General features: G+C 35.6%; 3 protein-coding genes across 3 annotated transcripts; 2 read left to right on the top strand and 1 right to left on the bottom strand.

Annotated features, from left to right (window-relative positions):
• Positions 1-3,535: 3,535 nt before the first annotated feature.
• Positions 3,536-7,380, bottom strand: LOC110441415 (homeotic protein female sterile-like). Its single transcript, XM_021484536.1, has 4 exons — positions 6,929-7,380; positions 6,126-6,283; positions 4,963-5,216; positions 3,536-4,569 (listed from the first exon to the last, which is right to left on the bottom strand). Exons 1-4 carry the CDS (start codon positions 7,159-7,161, stop codon positions 4,009-4,011), a joined length of 1,206 nt encoding a protein of 401 aa, XP_021340211.1. The 5' UTR covers positions 7,162-7,380; the 3' UTR covers positions 3,536-4,008.
• Positions 7,381-11,512: 4,132 nt separating this feature from the next.
• Positions 11,513-19,026, top strand: LOC110441413 (peptidyl-prolyl cis-trans isomerase FKBP14-like). The gene is made up of 4 exons (XM_021484533.1): positions 11,513-11,902; positions 12,680-12,831; positions 13,440-13,570; positions 16,987-19,026. The coding sequence occupies exons 1-4, from the start codon at positions 11,667-11,669 to the stop codon at positions 17,263-17,265; spliced, it is 798 nt and encodes a 265-aa protein (XP_021340208.1). The 5' UTR covers positions 11,513-11,666; the 3' UTR covers positions 17,266-19,026.
• A 2,417-nt stretch (positions 19,027-21,443) lies between these two features.
• On the top strand, positions 21,444-25,273 carry LOC110441414 (FK506-binding protein 2-like). The gene is made up of 4 exons (XM_021484534.1): positions 21,444-21,843; positions 22,742-22,890; positions 23,199-23,326; positions 23,791-25,273. Exons 1-4 carry the CDS (start codon positions 21,620-21,622, stop codon positions 23,980-23,982), a joined length of 693 nt encoding a protein of 230 aa, XP_021340209.1. The 5' UTR covers positions 21,444-21,619; the 3' UTR covers positions 23,983-25,273.
• The last annotated feature ends 2,040 nt before the right edge of the window (positions 25,274-27,313 follow it).

Raw genomic sequence — 27,313 nt, forward strand, 5'->3', positions numbered from 1 at the left:
CTATATGATAATCCGACAGGTTTTCTGCGGTTAACATGCGTTGACATAACCGATGAAGATTCCTTATCAAATGCTTTCGTTTTGAGAATGTTAAAGTAATTTATACAAGATTAACCCATGTCACCTGCATCAAACATGTTAGTTAAAGTAATCATACTTAAAAAGGAAATGATCAAAGAAGAAAATCAAAGAGAGGCCGAACGTGTGTTTCACTGTACGATCTGTTCGAGTTATCTCCCTTATTTTGCTCTTTTATATTTACGGTCATGGACGTAGATTTGTGTAAAGTTGCATTGAAGAAATATCAGTGACAATTAAAGTGTTTTTTCACTAGAATGTAAGATTTTAAAACGATAATTTTCACCTGTGAAAGATAACAGTTTTCATATTTGAATCAATGAAAACACGGATAACACGACATATTGGAATATACAAATTCAAAGACAACTTATTAAAACGGAAGACTAACGAATTAAGTTTTTTCAGATTCGGTTGCAGCAAAACCAATGTGGGAGCATCGGATAGGTCACACATCAAGCAAACACTTTGAGTCAAAATACGTGAAGACGACCGCTATAAATATAATATACCGTGAAGTGCTATAAGCCTTTCACGTCGCGTAATTTTCCTATTGGCTCTATTTTGATTTTCTCTTCTTTCAATAGTATAATATTGACATCGGTTTTCGTCCCATTTTGATAACGTTTTACCGGTGACAATAAATTAATTGAGTGCTTTTTATACAATTTAATTTGTCTTTGCTATTGAGATATAATGTTTTAACCTCTGCTTAAAGGTTACATTTGACGTCAAATGTTATAACTTTTGCCGTAAAAACTTGTTTTGGCCAATTAACTCCAGATGTAAGCATGTTTAGAATTCTAAGGAATGGATAATTATGTAAATATAACCACAAAAGTGCTGGACACATTTCATCAAAATAGAACGAAAAATGAAACCAGGAATACATTTTGTATAACAAAGTAAATAAGCATTGAATCCAATGGGAAAATAACGCGAGGTGAACGGCTTATGGCACGTCACTGCATGTACACTTTCTATGTGTGGTATACTGTTTGTCTGACGTGATTCCTATATCAATATCCGTCTGACATAATCGTATGAACATTCAATATTGCTAGACCAGGATTCAGGAATTACCCTGGTCCTATTGATCTACGAAGTTACGGGGAGTTACATGTTTCAGTCGAATTCTCCAGCGTTTCGCCTGTAGTGCGACAGACATTACAATATCGCCTTACTTAACGCGGTAGTCAGTTGTATCTATCTGTAAATCTAATGTCTCTCACACCCGGGGATATTCCTTAACGGGAGTGTCGACACCTGTATAGAATCCTAGTCACGTGACAGGTTCAGTCTGTACGACAATCCATCACACAGGACATCACGGAAAGATGCCTTCTGGGTAAAATCACCGCTAATCCATTATACTACTCCGGGTAACACCTTTATGTGTGTTAGTCTCTTTAGATAGATAATGTTAAACTTTAGATAGATAATGTTAAACTTTAAACTTGAGATAGATAATGTTAAACTTTAGAAAGATAATGTTAAGCTTTAATTTTTAGATAGATAATGTTAAACTTTAGATAGATAATGTGAAACTTTAAATAGATAATGTTAAACTTTAGATAGATAATGTGAAACTTAAGATAGGTGATGTGGAAATGTTGCGATTATAGTGTAAAAATATTTGAAAATAACACCCTATTTAAATGCTTATAAATCGGCTATTGCAGACTATTCCTTTCCCTCTCTATTACGTTTAAAACGTTTAGATGAACAGTTTTATCTTAGATATCTTATTTTGAAACATTAACAATTTGTTTTTCACATGCCGCCTTTGTTCAGAACTCACCTAGCGACAATGGCACTTGATCCTTAGAGTTCTTTTGCTCGTTAAGTAAGGCGAAGTTTGAGCATTTAACGTTACAGTATCGGCGAAAGCTGGTGATATTTAAGTCGAGTTTATCATGTCGTAATAATTATTTCTTTAAGTCAACTTATCGTGATCATTTAGTCCTATTTACCCTATATATCGGCCAACATACACATACTTATCACCAATTATAGACACCGTGTTAGTTTAAACTTATTTTATTATTGGTATAATATTCCAGTAATACAAACATGATCTACATATAGGATTCGAAAACAAGTACACAGTACTTATGTTATTCCGTCTCCTTTTTTGTGAAACGGCGATTGGACGGCTCTGGCTAACATTATTAATATAAATATAGATACAATATATAGTCTTTCAGACTGAAGAATCTCCTAGAAGAGATGAAAGTTCTAAATACTCGTTGTTGAGAATTTTTTCTTTATATATATATATATATATATATAAAAAATAAGATTAACGACCGACTAAAAAACTAGCTGCTTTCACCCTTCACAGGGCTCTTCAGGTTTATTCAAAAGAACAACGTCGTGACGTCACAATTACATGTCATCACACTACAATAGTAACGTGACGTCACGAAGTACACAAGATTGGTGGACAATTTGGCGTAAAATTTTACTGTGGCCTGTTGAGACTTGGTTTTAATATTTTGATTTTTAGTTTTTTTTAGTCGGTCGTTAATCTGATTTTTCTATATTTACTTCCTTCACATGGACATTTAATCCCTTTTTATTATATATATATAATGCGGACGATCTGAAAAATTTGTTTTTATTCTATATATATATATATAGATAAGATGGGTTGTACATTATTTTATGGAAGAGAAGAGGATGGGGAGGAAGGAGAGAAAGAGGTGCAAATAGGTTAAAAGAAAGGGTTGTTGGGGTAAGGAGTATAAATTGACTGCATTATGGGAGGAAAACTGGCTGAGGTATATTTTATAAATAGACACATATCGATGACTGTACATGTCAATGAGCTCTTCAACACATAATTAATGAATTGCATATAATGAAAACTGTCCATGCCGACCCCTGTGTATATCGACATCCAGTGGTGTACAACAACCAGCTGTACTTTTAAGTATCAAAAGTAACATCAAACAAGACTATGACAATTTGTAGATGTATATCCATACTGACGATAGACACGGTGTGATAAGTAATACTGTGATTGGAGAAATAAGGGGCGGGGTTGAAGGGATAAAGCGGGATAAATTCAAAGCAAACATCTCCTCCATTCATCATTACAAAACGCCAACATTGATTTAATATTTTACATATTTATTAAACATGATTTAAATGGCAAACATATACACTAAACTCATACATTTCTTTATGATAGTAACAATAAATAACATAGTACCTTACATCTCAACACGGAGAGTCACCGACAATGACGAACATATCTTTCAGCAAAATACTCAGCTTATCGCCAACTGATTTTTATAAACCAACTTGTAAACTTACTCTATATTACTAATATATATAGCAGGCGGCACTTGTCATTCACCAAGGCGGCCGGGGTTCGATTCCCCGATCGGACGTACCAAGGTATTGGGGTCACCTGCCCGACGACGTTGGTTCCCGGTTCTCCAGNAACTAACTTGTTTCATAATTGTTATAAATTCGGTAAAGTTTATGTTTATTTGATATTACTAATAATGGGAATTATCTGTATATCTTTGCGTAATTTAGCCTTTAGCATCAATCCCTAATTGAACTTTAACGCGAAAATATATTAACATAAAGACCGACATATAAGTGAAACGCATATGGAAGTTCTCCCTCATAAGTACCTTAAAGTCGGTTCCCGATATTTAGAGTGCACGTAATAAAAGCTATCTAATAAATAATAAATGTGAAATTCCAGCCGTCACACAAATAAGATACATAACACCGAAATGAAACAACAGTTACAATAGTATATTTTTATTTTCAAATTGTTGAAGTTGGTCAGTACCATTTAGAAGTATATAATTTATCATTCGTATAAAAACGGTATTTCTTTGTGGAAGCTTGGCATCAAAATATTTATCATTTAACTGATATCTTAAATTTTATTAATATGCTTTATTTTCACAGCTCTGTTTTCCTTCTATTTCGTCTTTCTTTTTGTTTTTTCATCATGTTAGAGATAGCGTCGTTGATTTTTCCTAGCGGTAAGCCGTTTTCACCCCCTAGTTGTCCCATTAGGCCCATTAAGCCTTCCATGCCACCCTTACCCCCATCTCCTCCCCCCATCAGACCACTGAGCTTACCCATTAAACCCTCCATGCCCCCTTCCCCTCCTTTACCAATAGCTCCAGCGAGCTGGCCCATTAATCCTTCCATTCCCTCTGCTCCTGTTCCTTCCCCGCCCATTGCCCCTGCTAATTTGCTAACCAACCCAGCCATACCCTCGCCCCCACCGTCTGTCCCTCCCTTACCCATTGCTCCTGCGAGCTGACCCATCAGCCCAGCCATACCCTCGCCCCCACCGTCTGCCCCTCCCTTACCCATTGCCCCTGCGAGCTGACCCACCAGCCCTGCCATACCCCCGCCGCCCCCGCCGCCTCCCAGCATTCCTCCTATCATGCCAGCCAGCCCTCCAGAATCTTTCTGGTCTGGGAAGACCGCATTCATAGCATCTTCCATGATCTAAAACAATTATTATTACAATTATTTGATGTATTGAAGACTATATTCCGCTAAACTTGTTTATGAGAAGTGTTGAATTACATACTGAAGAACATTTTCAGCTTAAAAGTTAAAATAAATCGTATTCAAATGACAAATAATACCGCCAATTTAAATACTCAATATGTCGTAATTTTTTTCTCGGCATAGTAAAAACACAGCTTAAATGTTCGCGGTAGAGAAATTGGATGAACACCTGATAATCTAACCCAAGTATCCACGAAGATTAAGTCATCGACAGTTCGTTTTTAGTATTAATATTTATTAAACAGAGTTAAATTAAAAATTAAAAATAAGTATAAATTGTGTCTAAGTTGCATTGAAAAAGAATAGATTTAAATCAGTTCAACTTACATTTTCAACAATTTTTTTGTCTTTCGCCTTGACGGCATCCTCCTCGCTCGGTGTTGTGTCTTCCGTGGGGTCCGTTGTTTGGTCCGCTGTTTCACTGGCACCTGCAGACTCCACCCCTCTTTCCGTTCCTTCTTGTCCCTCTGTAGGTTTTACCTCGTTTATTGTGTCCTTATTGGTTTTACTTTCTTCTTTCGAAAATATCTTGACCAGTGTGACGTCATATTGTAGTGTAGAATTACCGGGTACCAAATTCCCTGTAAAAGTCATATAACTATTGGTCAGTTTTTATGTCATTAGAGGTTACGTCATCCGTAGTTACATACACTTGTTCCCAATAACATCCGAATGTCATTTTAAAAAGGCCAACAGGGGAGGTAGTTTTTTTACATTTCCTTTTATTAACATTTAACTACATCTGGACCTTGCCACACTGGTAACTTGTTATTTACAGACTTGTAAACTTATAACGAAGTGTGACGACATATTGAGGTATATATATGATATAAATGTTAGGGGAAAAGGGAAACGGGCTGACGAAGATTGAGGCGGACATTGATCAAAGAAAATCCTCTTCCGGCATGACTAAAACCTTGCGGAACTTCGATGAAAAATTATAATATGATAAAAAATTGCAACAGTGTTCTGAGTGTAGGAATGCAAAGAAGCCAGAATTCGAACCCGTACACCATTTCATTACATTCGTACTGTCGTTCCAACAAACTGAGCTACTTGGTCAACGACAGATCCCTGGTCAATTACAGAAGCCTGGTCAATGACAGAACACTGGTCAACGACAGAACCCTGGTCAATGACAGAACCCTGGTCAAATACAGAACCCTGGTCAACTACAGAAAACAGGTCAACGACATAACCCTGGTCAATGACAGAACCCTGGTCAACGACAGAACCCTGGTTAATGACATAACCCCGGTCAACGACATAACCCTGGTCAAATACAGAACCCTAGTCAAATACAGAACCCTGGTCAACGTGATACAGTAAAAATATACAGTGTTAATGTTTTAGTCTTTGCCTGCAGTGGAACAGAAAACATCAGTTCCTTCAATCAGTGTTATTGGACCGATATATCACGTCCCATGTCACATTAAAGTAGATCTTATTCTCAAGTCGACTCCTGTATTACCCTCTATACATGTACGTACCCTGTTTAGTCTGGCTATCTTTAACGCCGTATCCTAGCAACGGAGGTACAACCATTGACCTTGACTCCTGTTCACACATATCAAACAAGCCTCGCTCCAGGGTCGGGATGTCGACGAACTGGCCAAGGTGCACGATATACGGCGAATCTTCATTTGTCCTGGAGTAATAATTAAAAAAGTCAAATTATTTAAAAGTTCTGTAAAAGTTCTTCCGGTGCTGCGCAGTTGGTGCGGAAGTGATTGACACGCTTATTATTTACATCAAATCTGAGCTGGTCTGCCTCATATTGTCTGTCTATACAACACTTTTCTATTCTTTTATCAAAATGGGGCATATGTAGAGAACATTTGTAGCAGAGACGCATTTATCAAATTGAAATTCAAGATTACATTTTGAGAATGTGCTTGTCACTGTTACCGTTGCGCAACGATCGGCAGGTACAAGTGTCACAATATTATAACTTGTGTTGCAAAATATCAAAAGTTATCTAGAATTAGTGATTTTGTGTAAATAAGATACAGACAAAATATTATTTTTTTTCGAAATATTGACGCTCATTTTTTTATTATTAGTTTCAATTAAAAACTATAATGATTGTTTCGATAATTTCCGAAAACTTTCATATTGGTTTTTATCAATTTATGAAAATTGATATTGACGTTACCGGAGACTACATTCTCCAAAATCGTTATTTGTTCGAACGCAAAATGTAATCTACCATAATGAAAATTTTGGATTTAATATAAGTACAAAGAAGAAAATAAGTAAATAACAAAAAATTAATAAAACACGAAATACAAACCTTGACTCAATAACGTTGTCAGTTCCGTGGATTTTGATGACGTAGTGCACTAAAAGCCTGTCGTCTGCCTGAGATTTTCGCAAACAATCGCCTCCATTTTGAACTGTTTCCATGGTTAAGTCAGAAAGCTCGGTGTCTGCTTTGACTCTTTTGATGACTATTGTCCAAATGGCAGTGTACCACACAAGTACCATAATAAAAATCAATAATATCAATAATTTACCGGCATTCATCTTGAAACCTCCTGGTTTGTTATAATATTAAAAAGTGAATAAACAATAAAGGTGTTACAAAAAATCAAATCAATATTTCCTAGAAGATTATGGCATGATGGAGTGTAAACCAAACCGTTGGTGAATTTTGTCCATTTGACCCGGTTATAATAACGTATAGGGCTCAGATACCACTCGGCACGTATTCGTCGGTATATTACACGAATGCACACGTCCGAACAAGAAATATAGGTGTGTCCGCAGAGCTAAATTTGCATAATTTATGACGTCATGTTATCCTTAAAGGAACAGCGCTGAGAGTAACAGAGTCCCTTCTACTTCCTGCGTCTCGCCATCTTTTGAACTATACGTATACGCCGTATATCGTGGTGTCACATTTTACCTTCAGGGAGTAAAGCGCCGGAAGGCGGAACACAGCGTCGACGGGTATACATCGTGTATGTATCGGACAGCGACACGTGTATAAACCCAAAGTCGAGTTATGTGATCTGTTTCGATAGCATCATGTAGAAAATAAATAGTGATATTAATGATTATTAATGTATAATTGAATCAGTTATAAAGATATATCATACATGTGAAATTTGAAATTTATTTTCACACTTATTTAAAGCGATGTTAAAAGTAAATTTGTTATTAAATTGCAATAATTGTTTGAAGAAATTTAAGGAAAACATGAATTTTAAATTTGTCAGCATTGTTATTTGTTATATAATTTTCACACAGAAATATATCGGGTTGGAATTTCAAAAAGTAAGCATCATCGAAACTCCAGACTAAAGGAGACATGGTTTATGTCGAGAAAATTAGAAAACAAATAATGAGTGAATAGTTATATGTAAACTTAAAAAATGGCCATGATTTCAAATACTATGTACACATGTTAAGTGCATATGGCAGACTTTGGAATCAAGAGGTAGCACATTGCAATAAACGATTTACACATACAGCCAGTTACATTTTATATCGTTTTAAATTTAAACGTGAATTTGTGCAAACCTTATCACCTTTTAGGTAAAGGGTACCAGAGAGAAATATATTATAACCTGTCACTATTACAGTATGTGTCTTGAAGTCCTTTTTATAGAAATGGCCCATATACATGTACAGAAAAGTATTTGAAGTTTGAATATTTTAAAACTAGACAAGCAACATAAAAACAAACAAAAACCAACGACAGTGTAGGTAGATCTCCATACCTAATTGTACCACGTTGGTTAGTAACCTTTGAACATTGGACAGCAGACAAACGTTCTTCCAAACCCTCCCCCGAAAAGATGTCGAGTGAGCTACATGTACCTGTAGTTACAGGCATTTAATTTTGTACATGTATTTAATTATGGTTAACTATCTGTTAACGGACAAGTTAATTTCTATAGATCTACTTAAAATCACTGTCAGAACATGGTGAGACTTACCGCGAAGTTAACTGGGAAAAATGGTTGTTAGATTTCGTCATGTTAATTTCATGCATTGACGAACGATGTCGATATATTGCTGGTTTGGATTGATTGAAATAAGCATCTGGTATAAAGCATGACGTCAGTGTTTATTGTTGTAGGCATCACGTGAAAAATGCTAGCGCACGCAAAAGAAAAGACTGTAATTCAAATAATTATATTATCTTGGTCACCTTGTTCATCATAGACTTATGGACACTGAAGTAGAAAAAAGACGCTCATTACATTTGGTAGAATAGATATAATCAATACGTGTTTGTATATAATAATGATAAACAACTCGAGATCGAAAATGTTGGAAAATAATCAAATAAGGCCGCTAACACCCCTAACACAAGTTACGCCAACGTGAAGCGAAGAAAATGATGACTTTAACAAAAATCTACTTAGCTACATGTATATTGTGTACTCACAATATACATATTGTTTCTGGTTCCTAGGTCATTCTTAGGTCATTCGATAATTTGTAAATTGCTTATCCTCGTTAAGAAGTATCACTGTATCATTAACATGGTACATTCTGTGGTGTGCTTCTCAGTAAAGTTTGAAGAAACAGGAATTTAAATGTGGAAGAGTATCTTTTAAACGGAATCTGGATTAGCTCAAGGTTCGAGGCTTGCTCCAGTATTGTTTATACTTTATGTGCATGATTTACTATTATTTTATAAAGAATTCAAATGAAACCAGCAATGCCGATTTTGCCGATTTTGGGGTGGTTTGGGTTTTCTCCGGGTACTCCGGTTTCCTCCCATATTAAGACCCCCGCCCACTAGCATCCGGGTTAACAAGATTGATTAGTATAATTTTAAAAACTTGTTTAATAATTGTAAACTAAAGAAAGTTTATATAATGCCGATTTTGATGAAAATATATTTAACTTTAGTCTAAAAAGCTACCAAACATTGCTTTACACTGCACAGTTTGTCCTTTACTCTTAAGAAAACCAATTTTCCAAGATCAATAAATTTTAAAGTGTAAATTACCAGAAACAATTATAATATATGTATATGATAACCTTTCCTGGAATCGATCGTCATGCCGGGGGTGTACCAAACATGTTATTGATATTAGGTCTAATAAGGAACGTATGTCTTTGATTATGGTCTTACGTCGTCCTAACAGCTTTGATCATATGGAAAGTCTAGAGCTGACGAAACCACTAAGGGCTCGTGACCTGAAAGTGCTACCCAACTAAAATATTAACCTGACAAGGGTACGATTTAACCTCACCTGGCCAAAATAATCTGACAATATGCTAACCATGTCTAGAGGCGACGAAAGAGTTCTCACATAACTTAAAGAGGAGGCTAGAGGGAAAGTGACAAAAAGTATATATTAAAACGAGTTGAATATCACAGGTGGTTTCTTCAGTATCCGTACAAATAGAGAACGGAAGAAATTCCTCCTAATCCTCACCTCAACCCATACCCCACCCCGAACTGTAGCAAGGTAGTCCCATATACACATGTGATTTTAATCACGTTTTACGATTTATTTTATTTGGTTTGTTTGTTTTCTTACAAGTCAATCGATATTTTTATTCCAAGAAGCTACTAATATACCTCTCCCTTATAACAGCGTGTCTGAATGAATGATGATAATAAGAATAATTCGAGGTTCCTATATACCGCTTTATCACAACCTAGTTCGTAGGTCGTCTCGAGGCGGTTCCCCAATTATTATCAGTGGTTACAGGGGCTTTGCAACCAGACAACATCTCGCAACTCCCTGGGGAGCATACAGCCAGTGCTGCCATTTCGGCGCTCACAGCTAGCATTCAACAATTCTAGTACTGCCCAACCACGTACTCATTTACAGCTGAGTAGACTGGAACAAGCGGAATAAAGTATCTTGTTCAAGGATAAAACATAGTGCCATGACGTGACTCGAACCCGCAACCATTCCGTCACGAACCCAGCGTCCTGCCACTAGACTATCGTGTCTCCGTTATGATATTGACGAGGCAATCACACATCATATCCCCTCACACGATCATATTTCCCTTATTAGGAACCCCTCTAGAAAAACTGGGCAGGAGCCACGGCAACTGAAATCCGAATGACGGAATTCGAAGCAGATGACAACAATGGCGCGTCAACCTGACCTTTTCTGTTATTGTTTGATTATTTTTGATTAAATAGTTTTGCCCTCACTGTATAATATTTGTCCGCGTTGATGGACAGTAGATTTGTAAGATGTGCCCGGTAAGTGACACTAATGGTGTGTATGGATGTACCTAGATACTCAGGTACAAAAACCACAAATCGTCCCGTCCGGTTGTTGACTGTATGATCGATTGGTTATGGATGTTTGTAAAAGTAAACAGTGATGATGGGCACCTACAGGGAATCATGAAATATATATTCCACAAGTTAAAATATAACCCACAAAATGTATAACTAAAATTAAGTATATGTTAAATGCATAATATATCAAAAAAAAATCACGATTCCCGCCAAAAGTTTGTTCCTCTAAAAATTAATTAAGTTGTCTTATCCGAAAAAAAAATGCATTATTGGTCTTTTTTTAGGACACCATCAATTCATAACTACCATAATTACCAGAACAAGATCGCATCAGGTAATGTTGTAAATGTTTAATATCTAAATGCCTTGTTGAGAAAAGTATTAGCATTGTGATATAAAATCATCCATTTTCATTGGCGAGAAGAATTAAAGAAACTGCCAGCTTGTTTTCTACTGTTACGCCGCTTTTCATTTGAATGTACAATAAAGGAATTTTGTTGAAATCACTATTTTTTTTCTAAATTGGTAAATACCCCCATTGACCCCCTTCTAAATGTAAAGGAAACGTATAGGTCTGATCTAAGTTACACGTGTTCTCAGATAGATTGAGTTTATACAGAGCCACCTATCCTGTGTTACCACAAACGAACAGACATTTCAACACCGAACGTCAATGAAGCACATTCCCAAGCGAAAATCTTGAATGTGCCTTCAAACTTACCTTTCCAAAGAACCTGTTTCGATTTAATTTAAAATAATAAGGATTAATTTGATAAAACCAGCTTTATTTTGATTAACAATGGAAAGATTCTCTTTTTGTATTTTGTTTGTTTTGACTATGATGTTGCTCGGCGCATTGTTTCCGGTTTCCACTGAGGCTGAAGATTCACCAGAGCTGGGAGAAGACATTAAAGAGGTGAAAATGGAAGTAGTAAGGAAACCGAAATTTTGTCTCCGGAAAGCAAAGACAGGAGACCTTTTGCTGCTGAAGATGGAAGGGAAAATTTTCTCTACCGGGGAAATATTTGATACAAAGTAAGTAATACTCTTCCAATGTCGTGTACGAACTGTGGTTCTTGTATCACTAATACTAACTCTGACATTGGAATCAATACATTGGTTTATACTTCGGATCAATATTTATTTCATTAAGTATGCTGTTCGTGTCTTAAACTATTTTCAATTGTGGACTACTTCTTCCAACAAAGTGACTGATTATGCCCGTAGACTTTATACTCCTGACGTTTGTCTAAGTCTTGTTGCTGGAATTTATTATGGTACGTCTTTCCATAATTTTCGAGATAATTTCCAGGAAAAGAAAGATGATTCTCGAATTATTTACCAAAAGAAAATGTGTCGATTGGTAAAAAACGTAGTGTTCGTCTACTATATCAGCCACTGGATCTGCCATGAACTGTATTTTTACACACGAGTAGGGGGCCTATTGCTTTATGCTATTGTTATTATTAATTCTATTCTTTCTCCTTTTCCTTCTCATTATTCTTCTCCGACAAACGCTTTTCTGAATATTTTCAGAATCTACCGGCCAGATTATTATAGAAGTTTTTATAGTCGGATTTTGTACAAACTGAATATGGCATTTCGAATTCTTTCCAATACATTACTTGCGACTTAAGGCGCAGTTTGAGGGACTTTTTATCGGGACCCGATACACATTGCACTTGTTTTTATTTCAGATAATAGAGTGCAGATCATTCATCATCACTAAACTATAGTCTTGCTAAAGTTACACATGAGCTTGTTATTATTAAAATGTATTTTAAAGGAGTGTGTGCAACTAACTGTTTACAGCATGAAAGAAAAGCAGCCCTACATATTCCAATATCGGGGAGGTCAGCTCGACCCGGAAATGGAGAATGCTATGACTGATATGTGTGCGGGAGAAATAAGGAAGATTCGTATACCAGGGGGCGGTGATCGACAGACCTTCACCGCGAAAACCGGTATGTAACTTAGACAAAAATACTCAGCTAGGAGATTTTCGTCTTCAATAGCTTTTTTGGAATCTTACCTCCTCAGTCACAGTTGTAATCGTACATTGACTTGGGACAGGAATCTATCAAAGTGTCAAAATGTTGTCGTCTGCCTAGTGTTTTGATTAAGAAAAACATCAACATATATACATGTATTATGGCCTGTAAGTCAATATGACCAACACCGTCCACATGATAAGGGCGTGTTTTTGCACGTGCAAATAATGGTCAGGTGATGCCACGTTTCATTTCATCAACAAGCATATATCACATACTCTGGACGTTTTAGGCTGGCATTTTTGCATGGGTTTAAGTTGAAACGATTTGATATGAACGAATGGATTTTAATTGCAATAGGAAGGAGACTTGTGGAAGAGCGATGCACGCACATGTACTGTTATTGCGTCTTAAATAACGAAAAGCGTTTCCAAAACAAGGTCATGATAGAATATGAATTGCCGCACAGCGCAATTATTGTTATTCAAATAGCTCTCAAAGCCTACTCAGTGAAAGACCAGCATTTAAGAACAACTAGAGCTCTTAATTAATAAATACTGTTTTACTATTGTTGATTTCAGGTGTACAGGTATCGGCCAACTCTACTCTAGAGTTTGTCGTGGAACTACAAGATATCCAAGATAGTCCCGATCACGTGATGGTGTTTAATTTATTAAACAATGACAAATCAGGAACACTGTCGGTGGCACAGGTAATTAAACAACTCTATCTGACGAGAGCTATGTTTAGTCACACGGTACAGATATATTTTCAACATAGGATCAATTAACGGCATTATTTGTACTAAAGCACCACCCATTCTTATATGGGTTATTTTTGATAACATTACCGACATCCTAAAGGCATCATAAAATTGCTCTTAACTTCATTCCATATGTAAAAGCAGGTATTGTCCATAACTAACCCGCACGGATAAGCGATTAATGTATTTATCAAAGGTTGTACGGAGATAAAGAATATCCATACAATATCATACAATTATGGACATTTGTGCCCGTGAATATGATGTGATATGAACCTGAAAAATCGATATTAACCGAGGCGAAGCCGAGGTCAATATCATTTTTTCAGATTCATATCACAAAATATGCACCAGCACAAAAGCCCTTATCTGTTTTATTATATGCTTCAACAATTTTTTTTATATTGTTAACCTTTACTGGAACGAGCCTTCGAGTAACATTTAGACTTCCCAGACGACCAGAGCGTTACAGGCCAAGTACCACACAACGAGACGTGAAATGAACATGATTTACATATACGCTCCTAAAAGTAGTCCCAACACATTTATAAATGTCATTCCAGTAGTCAAGTTTCAAGTTTTATTTTTACACTCATGACACACGAGGTGTGTTACAAGAGGTCAACATATTAATACATTTCAATTACATAGCAATGTGAGTACAGATTGTGTATACAACATGTAAATATATAATACTACAGAATAATAGCACTGCATTTATCTTATGTCACCTGAAGCCTTCATTGTTTTCTCTAGAAAACGACTTATTTTAGGTAAAACATTTAAATTACAAATATAAATCATTCCTTTTAGCTTAAAATTGCTTGGGTTTGTAGTGTAATCATTATGGATATATAATTTTCTTATTGATGATATATAAGAATTTTGGCATTTAAACAAATAATGTGGTTCATCACCTATACCTGTTTGACATAAAGGACATATTCTATCGATTTTGGAGTTGTATTCCAGCATCCAGTCTCTATTGGGAAATTTAGATTAGACGTTCGGAATTTACAAATAATTTTTCTATCTTTTTCATTAAATTTTGTCGGATATGATTCATACTGAATGATTGTCTTAGATATGGAGTAGAAATTACCACGAGAAGAGTTTTCTATCTCTTGGAACCATTTCTGTATCAATTGATCTTTTAACCGCTGTTTAACTACAGCTTTGAAATGATTTCTATTTTAATTACATATATTTTGAAAAACCACAAATTGCTAAAACCTAACTTGTTTAATATATCTTTTATGTAATTATTCCATTTAAAATGCATTTGTTCATTTGATTGTAAAATATATGTCATTTTGTATATCAGACTAGATATCTTGCTCCCGCCAGTTAACAACTTAAACCAGAACATAATCATTCTTGTCTTGATTTCTACTTCCAGAGGATATCTCCCGGTTTCTCCATAAATCATGTAATTCGGAGTAGATTTTTTCACATTCATGACTCTTTTACAAAATTACAAATGCATTCTTTCTATGGTAATAGTGTTTTCGAATCCCTATATCTCACAAGCATACAATAGGATCGGTGAAACAAGAGAATCAAATAACTTAAGTTGCAAATCAACAGACAATGGAATATTTCTTACTTTCTTGCACAATGCCTATAGTGTCTTTTTAGCTTGTTCAGTTAATTTTGTTTTTGCTTTACTAAATGTACCATTGCTATTAAATAATATGCCCAGATATGAATAAGAATTTTGGACTTCTAAATTTTCTTCATTCAATTTAAACACATATTGTTGTCTACGTTTTCTTTTTTCGAAGATGACGACTTTCGTTTTCTGTACATTAATAGTCAACTTCCAACTTCTACAATAGTTTTAAAACACACTCAGGGCATATGCATGTTGTAACCCCTCGGGTGTCTCAGCCATTAGCACAGTAACATCCGCATACAGTATTACAAATAGTTTAAGATACATTCAAATGTTAATTTGGCGGAGTGTTTCTACATCATTGATACGCAACATCATTATGGTTTGAAAATTGTCAAGATCATCCAGATATAGGGAAAACAAAAATTGGGATAAATTTTCCCCCTGTTTTAATCCGACATTGCAAACGAAAAATTCCGAAATTTCATTTCCGTGTTTAACACATGACTTTGTATTAAAATATATAAGTTTTTGATAACCTTAAACACTTTTCCATTTATGTTACTTTTTAACATCTTTTGCCATAATCCCGCTCGCCAAACTGTGTCGAACGCTTTTCGAAAATCAGCAAATGTACAGTACAGCCTTTTTACCTTGGGCAAAATACGTGTTTATTAATGAGTGTAATATAAAAATATTTTGAGTCGTCGAGTAACCTTTTCTAAACCCTGCCTGAGAGGGAGAAATTAGGTTAATTTCATCAGCTAGTTTAGTTAATCTATTATTGGTGATATGAGTAAACACTTTCCCCAAGCAAGACACTAGAGTTATAGCTCTATGGTTGTCCGGGTCGCAAGTTTCTCCTTTATTTTTATAAATAGGCTTAATTATTCCAACTGTCCAAGAGTCTGGGACTAATCCAGTATTTAGTATACTGTTAAATAACATTGTATATAACGGCATAAAGTTAGTTAATGTACTCTTGATATGCTCATTTAAAATGACATCATTTCCACATGCTTTGTAATGTTTTAATTTTTTTACCGCATGTATAACCTCGTCTAGTATTTGGTAAAAAGTATTATTTTCTTGTTCGGGAATATATATGTTATCATCATCCCGGTCATCAGTTGAATTGTTCAGCTTTTTGAAATACTCACAAAGTTCATTTATTGGTATGTCAGATTTATTAGATTTAGCTTTACCAGATACTTTATTTAGTAAGTTCCATAGGGTAGTCCGATGTGACGGCTCCGCGGTCAAAAACAATAAGAAGAATGACAGTTTCAACACATTCAACCGAATGGGCATGTTTTGTGATTACATCATATACGTATAGTGGAATTTAACCTCGTGAGTCATGACAGTAATAAGGGACATCGTCGGTAGTAGTTAGATCAGTAGCCGGACTATGACTATTAGATATGGTATGGGTTACACTTCTTTAAGAGATGCCATCTTGATATGGTTAACGTAAGAGGGTTCAACTATAAGCGCTAATGTATGACGTCACAAAACATAATGTATCAGGGGACACAAATAAGGAAATAACATCCTTATTTGTGTTACGTCAATCATATGACGTCACAGCAAGCTTTGGGTAGATGCCATTTAAGTACATCGTGATATACATTTGTTATCATGTTTGGAGAGCAAGCACGTAATGTACCATGTAGTTTCACGCTTTGTAAATGGGAATGATATGTGTTGTGTATATAGAACAAATTAAAGTATGACATCCTATTTTCAGTTCATGGCGATAGCAGCACAGGGCCTTGAAATGTTTCCATTGATTTCGACACTTGAAGAAATGGAAGTGGTCATTGTGGAGGCTTTCCGTCTGGCCGACAAGGACGGCGATGGTCGCCTTGACCTTGAAGAATATCTCGACTCCCCATTGGTCAGTAAAGAGAATCCTGAACATGAAGAGGCCATCCAGAAGAGAATGAATGAATACAGAGAGAAAGAAGCGGAAAAGGCTGAAGAGGCTAAAAAAGCCAAAAGTAAACCAAAAAATGAGGAATTATAGGCTTGGCTACTTAGTATCTATGACATTAAATTATGAAAGTGAATTCGATATTTCAAAAGAAACTAATTGCTGAGCGAAAGCTCAACTCAACCGCGATTGAAAAGGTTTTAAATTCTTTTTATGAAATTCTCTTTTTTAACTAAGAATCATTTAGAATCATGAAAGTCATAATGAAGCAGCAATTAAGAACCTTGTTAATTGAGATTGTTTTTTGAGTGAATAGGATAATAACTACATGATCTATCTGACTGAGTAGATCTTTGTAAATGTTCAACACGCTTTCCGAGCGGGGTATCTCAGATAACGTTTTTTCAAAAATATTCATGATATTTTATATTTTTGTTTTTTATTTAATATCTGAAAATGACAAGTACCACTTAAAATGGTCGATTTTGAAATGTACATTATGTTCGTTATAGAAATCTTAAATCATATTCATATTTGCCTACAATGGAAAATGAAACCCATTAGTTACCGACCTTCGCATGGGAAATACCAATCGAAAAGATTTCTTTTTTTGAGATATGATTACAGATGAACAAAAGAAGATGTGTATCATATATCTGATCAAATTAATATACAATACACTCATTGTATATTTCTTATTGTCATCGACACAAATGAAGTAATTAAGATTGAGAGTTATGGTACAAATTAATACGCACGACATATAACTAATATCTCTTCTACAAAGTTCCCTTTCTAAAAAAATTCTTTTGTTAATTTTTAAATTTTGAATACTTCTTTGTTGAGATTTGTTCATGTTCTCGCGAGTCTTATAATGAAAAGACGCTAAAATACGGACCGGAACAGGCCGAAAAACTCAACTTTTGGTTAAAACTTTCCACCAAACGTTAATGAAAGCTTTTCTTTCTAGTATATAAATCATAACTCGTTTCACAAAAATGGTTGTCCGTTCGCATTTTTGTTTTGTTTTACTTTTCATGGAAATCGCTATTTTGAAAAACGTCCCTCCCCCTTTCACATGATGAATTGCTTAAGATGTCCTCTGAAATGCCTTATTTCCGAGCATTTCTAGACTATACATGTGTAGTAAAATAAGTACCAGAGATATGTATAATCATTATGTCAATAACTTTGATGAACAGATATTTTTTCATTATTTTTGGATGATTTCCAAGTTACGACTTAGCATTATTTTCTATAACCGAATCTCAATTATTAATGCTATATTAATTTCATCACAACTTCTGTTGCATTCTTTTTCTCTCGGAGTTATCCGTGATGCTTAACCAAAGATAAATTGGACAAATGGACGTTAGCCTGGTGTTTTGGGGAATGTGCTGGCGATCTTTGCGCGAAGATTATAATTCAAGAAAAAATAGTAATACAAATAGTACTTATGAACGCTTTGACCAATAAAATCCTTTAAATAATGTTCGGAGGCCCAATAGTTGAACATCTTTAATAGCGATACAAGGTTTGTATGTAAACACGAATTGTAATTTCTACTTTTGGTTTTACATATATATATAAATATAGAAAAGTCTGCAAAATGATTGATTGGGCTATCAGCCAATGGAATCACTAAGAAAAATATGTTAACGAGAAAATGTTGATAATATCCATTTGTCCCGGGATCACTATAAAAGGGAGGTAACTCTGAGAAAAATAGATGTAAGTCAACAATAGAAATCACGCTCACTTCTATATCTGATACTGTGACGTAATACTGTGACGTAATACTGTCATGTGTTATCTCCAACAAGTTTCTCTGCATGAAATAAAGATCCGGGTGACTGAGACCGGAGTTGTGTTGTTATTGACTCTATATGATAACTATTGTTATTTACGTTACACCAAACGGTACTACGTATAATGTAACTACGCAATGTCCATGTTCTCAATGAGATAAACATTACTTACGGAAATTAATTTCTTGATTCGAAAAAAGTTTTGGAAACAAGAAAATAATTGTGTCCATATCTGAACGAACATAGAAACAGAGAAATATAATTGCTACTTTTCATTTGATTATGAAAGGTTTCAGGGAGGGAAAATGGCGTTATGCTTATAGGTGACATTAAAAGTTATAAAATACCTGAAAGACATGTTTTTGAGTTTCTTTTTAACAATTGATAAGATGTACCTATACCGGGATCTGTGTTGATTGATAAGATGTACCTATACCGGGATCTGTGTGGATTGATAAGATGTACCTATACCGGGATCTGTGTTGATTGATTTCTGTGATCACTTTCCCATTTGGAGCCGAACACAACTATAACAAAGAAGCGTAACAAGAATCCCAGCATATATATTTCCAGAAGAAACGTAAAGACACGAGTTGCTCCGAATGCAAGTTGTTTGTAATTTAATTTCATAGTTTCTCTGATCTGTATATAGAGGATAAGAAATACGGGGAATCAGAATGGAAATATCGCCGGAAAAAATGTTGACGACGGACAATGAACGATTTAATAAAACACTGCTACCAATCTACATACTCATTTCTCACTTCTCACACAAGTAAAACCATGTTGATTTCGATGTGTTTATTTGAAATTTGATACTGATGTGGCAACTGACATGTGCATCTATACGTTTTGCATAGTGTAACAGTGGGTAGTATTTTCTTGTCCGAATAATTTTGCGGATCGACCCTGTCTGCAGCAATAAAACGTCACCGTGTTGCCCTTAAACAATGATCTAAAGTGCATAATTAACGCACACGTGTTTAAAATAAATCAGAAACAGTAACAATTAAACCCCACCTTACTCACTGGATAGCTAGGGATAGAAGACTTGGCTGTAGTAGTGATAGAAATGACTGAATTCAGTAAAGTCCTGTTGAGTAAACAATTTGTTTGTTTACGAGCGGAGTGCTTGGAACAACATGTGATAACTACAAGAGCCATTACATGTTCCTATAATGTTCATATCGAGATCGTGTAGTAACGGAACATGACTTTACAGCACAGACGTGATAAATTCATGTTAAAGTGCTATCGATGTTCTCAGAAGAATTTCATTTCAAAGTATTTCTGCCCTGAGAAGCCGGCAAAGTATGCTCTGCGAGTAATAATTGGAAGTTATTAGATAAATCCTGCAACCAATCAAAGATACACAAAATGCAAGAATTGAAAACTCTCGGGTAGATTCTAGATTATGAGATATAATGTTTATTTGATTAAAGCAACGTAAGGAAAATAACTCGTACACTAACCATGTGTAATAGTTGTAAGGTAGCATACAACCTTAAGTTTTATTTAACATCGGTACGTAGCTGAAATGGTTACACAAATAACGTCTGTTTAAAGTCAAAGATATTTTCCAGAAAATGGTTATTAATTACCAATCCATCCTAAATACCTATCTCCTATATGAACATCATAAACTGCAAACTCTCGTCAAAAGTTATTCTGTTAATATTAAAATATATCTGTATACATTACAGCTGACCTTCGTGACGTTTACATGACACTGATTATAGATAAATATGGCATACCAGTATTTGTCTACTTAGACAATCTGCAGTACGAAGACTTCCTAAGGACTCTTCTCGGGAAACATGTTCCAGCAGAAAAACTAGAAAGTAAAAGAGGAATACCAGGAATTCCTCTTGGACAGTGGCAAATTTATCAGAAGTGCTGTCCATGTGTTCTTATCAAATGATAATCCACCCTGACTTTTAATATATTCTGTACCAGTGTACCAACAAAAGTAAAATGATTTTACTCATGCATTCGAGGAAGAACTGTATCAAAATAATGGTATAGACTCAACACGTTCAAATTAATTTGATGTAAATAACTCTTTCTTTTTGTAAATCTCTTAACAGAGGAATAAAAATATTTGATTTGATTTGATTGATTTGATACATTACGGGATAAGAAAGTGTAGTTTTGATAATAAAGTGTTAAAAGGGAAGACAAAAACAGACTTTTTAAAATACACTTTCAATTTACCTACGTTTTAACGGTAACACTTCATTGAAATAAAAAGATATTATTGCCCTAGGGAGCCGATACACACGGAAGTACGAGTCCGGTATAATTCTCCATACACGTACATGCACACCGCTATACATATCGGAACGTCCTGCTCTACGTTGGCCCGGGGGGCACGGATCACCGAAATCGGAACACCCGGGGTACTACCAGGATATGATTGACAGGACAGATACGTGTACCGAAAAATCAATGAAGTGAGACAGTCGACTCAAACACTACAAAAGGAGCTGGTCGGCTGTTTCGGATTATCGTCTGCTGGATAACCGAACTACTCGGTAGTGAAGCGGACGGAAAACCTATCAATCAATCAATCATTTTTTTCGGACTGGACATCAGGAAAAGGGTCAGTTTCGTTTCGATACTCGAACTGTGAACACAAAATGATGGCGTTAAGGAAACTTTTAGCTGCTCTCATTATTGTAGTAGTAACAGCAATTGCTCTGGCAGAAGATGAAGGCAACAAACGAGGTGATTTGCCGGAAGTGGAAATTGAAGTGCTAGTTGCTCCAACAGAAGCAGACTGTACCCGGAAATCCAAAGCCAAAGATGTTCTGAAAGTTCACTATGACGGATTCTTACAGGACGGTACTCCATTCGACTCCAGGTAAAATCATTCTTTGAATTGTGTGTTATAAATTAAACTATACATTCCTAATGTACCGACAGGGGTACCTGAGGAGCATCATTAGGAGATGTCTTATAAATAAAATTAAATTTTCAAGGGATATGACAGGGAGAACATTTGTTGATTTTGCTGGAGGCCGTACAGTCAGAAATAACTATCTCCTTTACAAAATATTATTGGGCAGAGCTAGTCCGAAATTCTTCCCTGGAGTGTTTTTGAAATAAATTGGGTACCACCAGGCTTGGTGCACACTTCGATTATTTTGTTTGTTTTATACTGGACTATGCTGGACTATGCCCGTATATTTTATACTGGACAATGCCCGTATATTTTATACTGGACTATGCCGTTATATTTATACTGGACTATGCCCGTATAGCTTATACTGGACAATGCCCGTATATTTTATACTGGACTATGCCGGTATATTTATACTGGACTATGCCCGTATATCTTATACTGGACAATGCCCGTATATTTTATACTGGACTATGAATCATCAAACAAGATGGAAGGTGTAAAAATTTGTAAGGATGAAAGGACTGCATTTGTCAGGGAGAATTTGTGACGTCATAATTGAAATGACATTTTAGGATTAACCTGCTGGTTCTATAAATAGTAAAACTTAGTAAATATTACAAATCATCGACCTTCACCTGATTATGATACAACCAATGAGAACGTAGGAATATGTGTCATTTAGTCTTATCTTTGGGGGTTTATAATACCATACCGGTATACACTACGTCAGAAAACGAACTAACGTGATTGTGTAATTCCTACAATGTATATAATGAACGCGTTCTGAAAAGACATATCTTTTACTCTGTGTACACATTTCACTCATTCTCAGCTAATGTGTGTTTTCCCTTCACAGCCGTTCTAATGGCGCCAACCCGATGTTTGTCCAGCTTGGAAGTAAGACAATCATTAAGGGATGGGATATAGGCCTCGTAGATATGTGTATCGGAGAGAAACGCAGACTCACCGTCCCACCAAGGTTCGCATACGGCTCACAGGCTCGAGGTAAGGTCAACTTAAGCAGCTTTTGAGATTTTCAATATTGTAGATTTATACATTCCAGTATATTGTCATGAGACAAAACATTACAGAAAATACAAGAACTTTCATAATGGTCAGGATTTGTTTTTAAGAATTCATTGTCATTTTTATGTATAACATGCCAATAAATCTGTGCATGCCAGCAACGAAAATGTTGTTTGAACACGCAGAAAGTTGGCCCAAGAGACGAAAGTGTATACATTTCACCAGGCGAAACTTTAATTGATTTTAAATTATCATACACAATTTAACCGGGACTTGCTTACATTTAGGTGATGTGCCTGCAAAGTCAACGGTGATATTCGAGGTGGAACTCTTTGACATTAAAGGCGGGATTGGTCTGTCTGACGCCTTCCGGAGACTTGATCTAGACATGGACGGCTTCATTGACACAGTTGAGGTGAGTGTTGTCAAAAATTCCCCTTATAATTCCACACCTATTTACAATTTTTCATTTTGCGTAATCAAAAGCAAAACTAGCATAAATTGCACTTTTTTTAAATTTGATGTTTATCAAAACTAGCCTCGAAAAGATATTAAGTATACACAAACAATATCCTATAGGACTACGAAACACGCTGTCCATTAAGTATGCAATTAGTCATGTGATTGGCCATGCTCATTAGTATGCTTTGTCGTTTCTTTGTCATTCCCTCATCTCTTACTTTGAGGACATGACATTACTTTGATTTGACCAGGGTTTAAATGACGGGTGTCGCCGATAAAGCAGAAAACACCTACCCTTCTGGAACAGCTGGTCTTATTGATTTTGACTTCGAATGACGGTTTCGTTGACACCTCGGTATTATCTTGTTGTAGATTTTGAGGACTTACCTAGCTTTTAGTAATATATTTTTGTTTCAGTTTGAGGATCAACTGAAGGCTGCCGCTAAAACCAACGAGTTCCCCATTCCACAGGACGACTTTATGATCGGAAAAATTGTACAAATGGCTTTCCAGGCAGGCGACAAAGATCGCGATGGACTTCTCAGCGAAAAAGAGCTTGGCAAGATTCCTGGTATTAAAAACATTCTAGCAAAGAAAGATGAGCTTTAATCATGATCGGAATAATTACAGTTGGAGCATCGCTATTATCTCATAAGATATTTCGAAAAATCCAAACCACGCATATCTTAAGAACTTATATCAGGAATGATCACTTAAGTTTAGTTATCATAGAACTGTTTATTAAATGTATTATGGAACTTTCTAGATATCTTGGTCATTAACCAAGTCGTGTCCCGTAACGGATTAAGCAGAAATCGGGACAAAACAAGCCACACTATCTTGTTTTCTGAATAATTAAATATTTGAAATTCGTGATAAGTTTATTCATTCGGAAGCGAAAAATGGTTTGGAGTACTAGGATTTATTTCATGTTATTTGTGCGCTTGGTTTAATGACGTCATACATTATGTGACGGCTAAAGGAGGATGTGCCACGCGTTTAAAAGTGTGTAGCGGTACGATTTCTATCACTAGAGGGCGGTGGTGATGATTTACCCAGAATTCTGTGTGGCTTAAGAATGTGTTGTTGCTGTAAATGGATGAATGTGATTGGATGCTTGTATAAAGAAGACACAGTTACTGTTATTACGTACGCCTGTGTGTCATAGAATATGTAATACGCTCAATTTGTATTTATTCAAGCTCACGTCATTTATTTATATATCTACAATTGATTTGTTGATTCATTTCATTTATTTGTCAAATACAGTGTTTAATGCTGATCACAAGATTTTTCCCTCGAGCTAAGTAGGTGTTTTTTTTATTGTACAAGGATTCGCTTATTTCTGTCTGACATTTTTAGCGCACTCAAATTGTAGAGCTTTTCGAATTTCAATACATTAGCGCATTGGTGATTTTGCCCAACGCAACCACTAAAATATGAAAGTTGACAGTATATGAAGCTAGTAATTGCATTACTGGGATAACTCAACCCGGCATAGATTCACTACAGCCGATGATTGCGCTTTCAAGTTGTACGAATACAATGTATGTGTTCTGGCACGGAAAGCTAGGGTGTGCACGTAGGAGTGTGTATGTATATGTGTGTGTGTGTGTTTGTGCGTGTAATAGGGTGTGTAAAATACATGTATGAATGTGTTCATGAAAAAGGTCATAGATATATCTATAACTTATTATCTACAATCTATATGAGTTACTGTATGATTCATTTTATTTGGTGTGAATTTGAAAGATGAATTAATGTGAGCCACAGACAACGGTTACCATAGTCACGTGACAGTGTTTCCATGGTCACGAAAAATGGATAGCATATACATTCAATTGTTGTATTTGTTGTAAAATGTTCCGAGAATAAATTATTATAATATTTATACTAAAGCCACTCAGTGTTGAGTTACTCTCATTGTTTATTTATTTATTCGTTTATCTTTTTTCTGTTTCTCAACAAAACAAAGCGTTAACAAACAGGGGCACAATACATCGTTGATTCACCATTGTAACAGAATGCAATTTAACTCAGCTTAACTTAGCAATGACAAAGGAAACTATAGCAGCAACACGAGCAAACATTCATTTTAGCGGCAATCCAAAAGGGTAACTTACATGTAGTTCTTATATGTACGAACAGACCACAGGAGCCGCAAAAACGCTTAAGGTAAATAACTCCACGATCTAAAATACGACGTTGGGGGTCTTTATCCTAGTCTTTCTTTCTTAACGAAACCGTCGTGGAGCTAACAGTTAAATATAACACTTGTGACTTATGACGTTGTCTTTCGATCAGTACAAATGAAACGCAAATATATTAACGCCTGTAGTAAATTTTATATCAGGCACAGATACATTTTATTTTGTCTTTTCTAAAATAGACATTTATCCGTTTTCTCAAGGTTCTAACAGCTCCCAATACATTAAAACAGGAAGTTTATATTGAAGCAAGTGTAATAAAGTGAGTGTGAGTACATACCAATCAGTCAGAATCCTACCCTACTACGAACAACTCCAGGACAGTGTAATAAAGTGAGTGTGAGTACATACCAATAAGTCAGAATCCTACCCTACTACAAACAACTCCAGACAGTATAATAAAGTGAGCGTGAGTACATACCAATCAGTCAGAATCCTACCCTACTACAAACAACTCCAGGACAGTATAATAAAGTGAGTGTGAGTACATACCAATCAGTCAGAATCCTACCCTACTACAAACAACTCCAGACAGTATAATAAAGTGAGTGTGAGTACATACCAATCAGTTAGAATCCAACCCTACTACAAACAACTCCAGGACAATATAATAAAGTGAGTGTGAGTACATACCAGTCAGTTAGAATCCAACCCTACTACAAACAGCTCCAGACAGTATAATAAAGTGAGTGTGAGTACATACCTATCAGTAAGAATACAACCCTACTACAAACAACTCCAGACAGTATAATAAAGTGAGTGTAAGTACATACCAATAATATAATAATCCTATAATATACGATATAAATCGTCTGTTGTAACTCATAACAGTTAAATATAACACTTGTGACTTATGACGTTGTCTTTCGATCAGTACAAATGAAACGCAAATATATTAACGCCTGTAGTAAATTTTATATCAGGCACAGATACATTTTATTTTGTCTTTTCTAAAATAGACATTTATCCGTTTTCTCAAGGTTCTAACAGCTCCCAATACATTAAAACAGGAAGTTTATATTGAAGCAAGTGTAATAAAGTGAGTGTGAGTACATACCAATCAGTCAGAATCCTACCCTACTACAAACAACTCCAGACAGTATAATAAAGTGAGTGTAAGTACATACCAATAATATAATAATACTATAATATACGATATAAATCGTCTGTTGTAACTCAGTTTGTGACAATATAAAGGGGGTTTATAGACACCTTTGCTTTTTCGCTGTATTCTACATATCTCTCGGAACATTTAAGGCATGGGATTTCATTCTTATGACATTTTGTACTAATGATTATTCCCCATTGAACGAAATGGCCACATGGTGAAATACACATTTACCATGTTAACTATAACAGGATTTAATAGGAAACGTGACGAGTGCCTGGAAATTACTTGCCTCTTTGTCCATATCATATAACAACTTAAATTTAAAATTCACTCCAGTGTATAATTTGTAAACCCCAGTTCAAGATGTTTCCAATGATTGTCGGCTGTAGCCTGTATGACCGCCTCAGGGAGATTGTTACATACATCGACAGTTCTGTAGCCAAAGGAATGTTTCCTTATAACTAATTTACAATGTTTTTCCTGTATTTTTTGAGTATGCTCTCTTATTCAAGATGTTGAGTCTGGATCAAAGATGCCAGCTTTGGTACAAGCTTTCTGCATATACGAACAACATTTACAAATAGGTGTTCCATTCCTTTGTATTTCTAATGAGAAATGGTAA

The sequence above is a fragment of the Mizuhopecten yessoensis genome, unplaced genomic scaffold (assembly GCF_002113885.1).
Source record: "Mizuhopecten yessoensis strain PY_sf001 unplaced genomic scaffold, ASM211388v2 scaffold715943, whole genome shotgun sequence".
In the NCBI taxonomy this organism is placed as follows: domain Eukaryota; kingdom Metazoa; phylum Mollusca; class Bivalvia; order Pectinida; family Pectinidae; genus Mizuhopecten; species Mizuhopecten yessoensis.

Excerpts from the sequence above, each read along its gene's own strand:
- LOC110441414 (XM_021484534.1), top strand. The coding sequence starts at position 21,620 with ATGATGGCGTTAAGGAAACTTTTAGCTGCTCTCATTATTGTAGTAGTA. Across the intron at positions 21,844-22,741 it reads GGTACTCCATTCGACTCCAG|CCGTTCTAATGGCGCCAACC; the intron begins GTAAAATCATTC and ends TTCCCTTCACAG. Across the intron at positions 22,891-23,198 it reads ATACGGCTCACAGGCTCGAG|GTGATGTGCCTGCAAAGTCA; the intron begins GTAAGGTCAACT and ends GCTTACATTTAG.
- LOC110441413 (XM_021484533.1), top strand. The coding sequence starts at position 11,667 with ATGGAAAGATTCTCTTTTTGTATTTTGTTTGTTTTGACTATGATGTTG. Across the intron at positions 11,903-12,679 it reads GGGGAAATATTTGATACAAA|CATGAAAGAAAAGCAGCCCT; the intron begins GTAAGTAATACT and ends AACTGTTTACAG. Across the intron at positions 13,571-16,986 it reads GAACACTGTCGGTGGCACAG|TTCATGGCGATAGCAGCACA; the intron begins GTAATTAAACAA and ends TCCTATTTTCAG.
- LOC110441415 (XM_021484536.1), bottom strand. The coding sequence starts at position 7,161 with ATGAATGCCGGTAAATTATTGATATTATTGATTTTTATTATGGTACTT. Across the intron at positions 5,217-6,125 it reads AGATAGCCAGACTAAACAGG|GGAATTTGGTACCCGGTAAT; the intron begins GTACGTACATGT and ends TGACTTTTACAG. Across the intron at positions 4,570-4,962 it reads ACAAAAAAATTGTTGAAAAT|ATCATGGAAGATGCTATGAA; the intron begins GTAAGTTGAACT and ends TAATTGTTTTAG.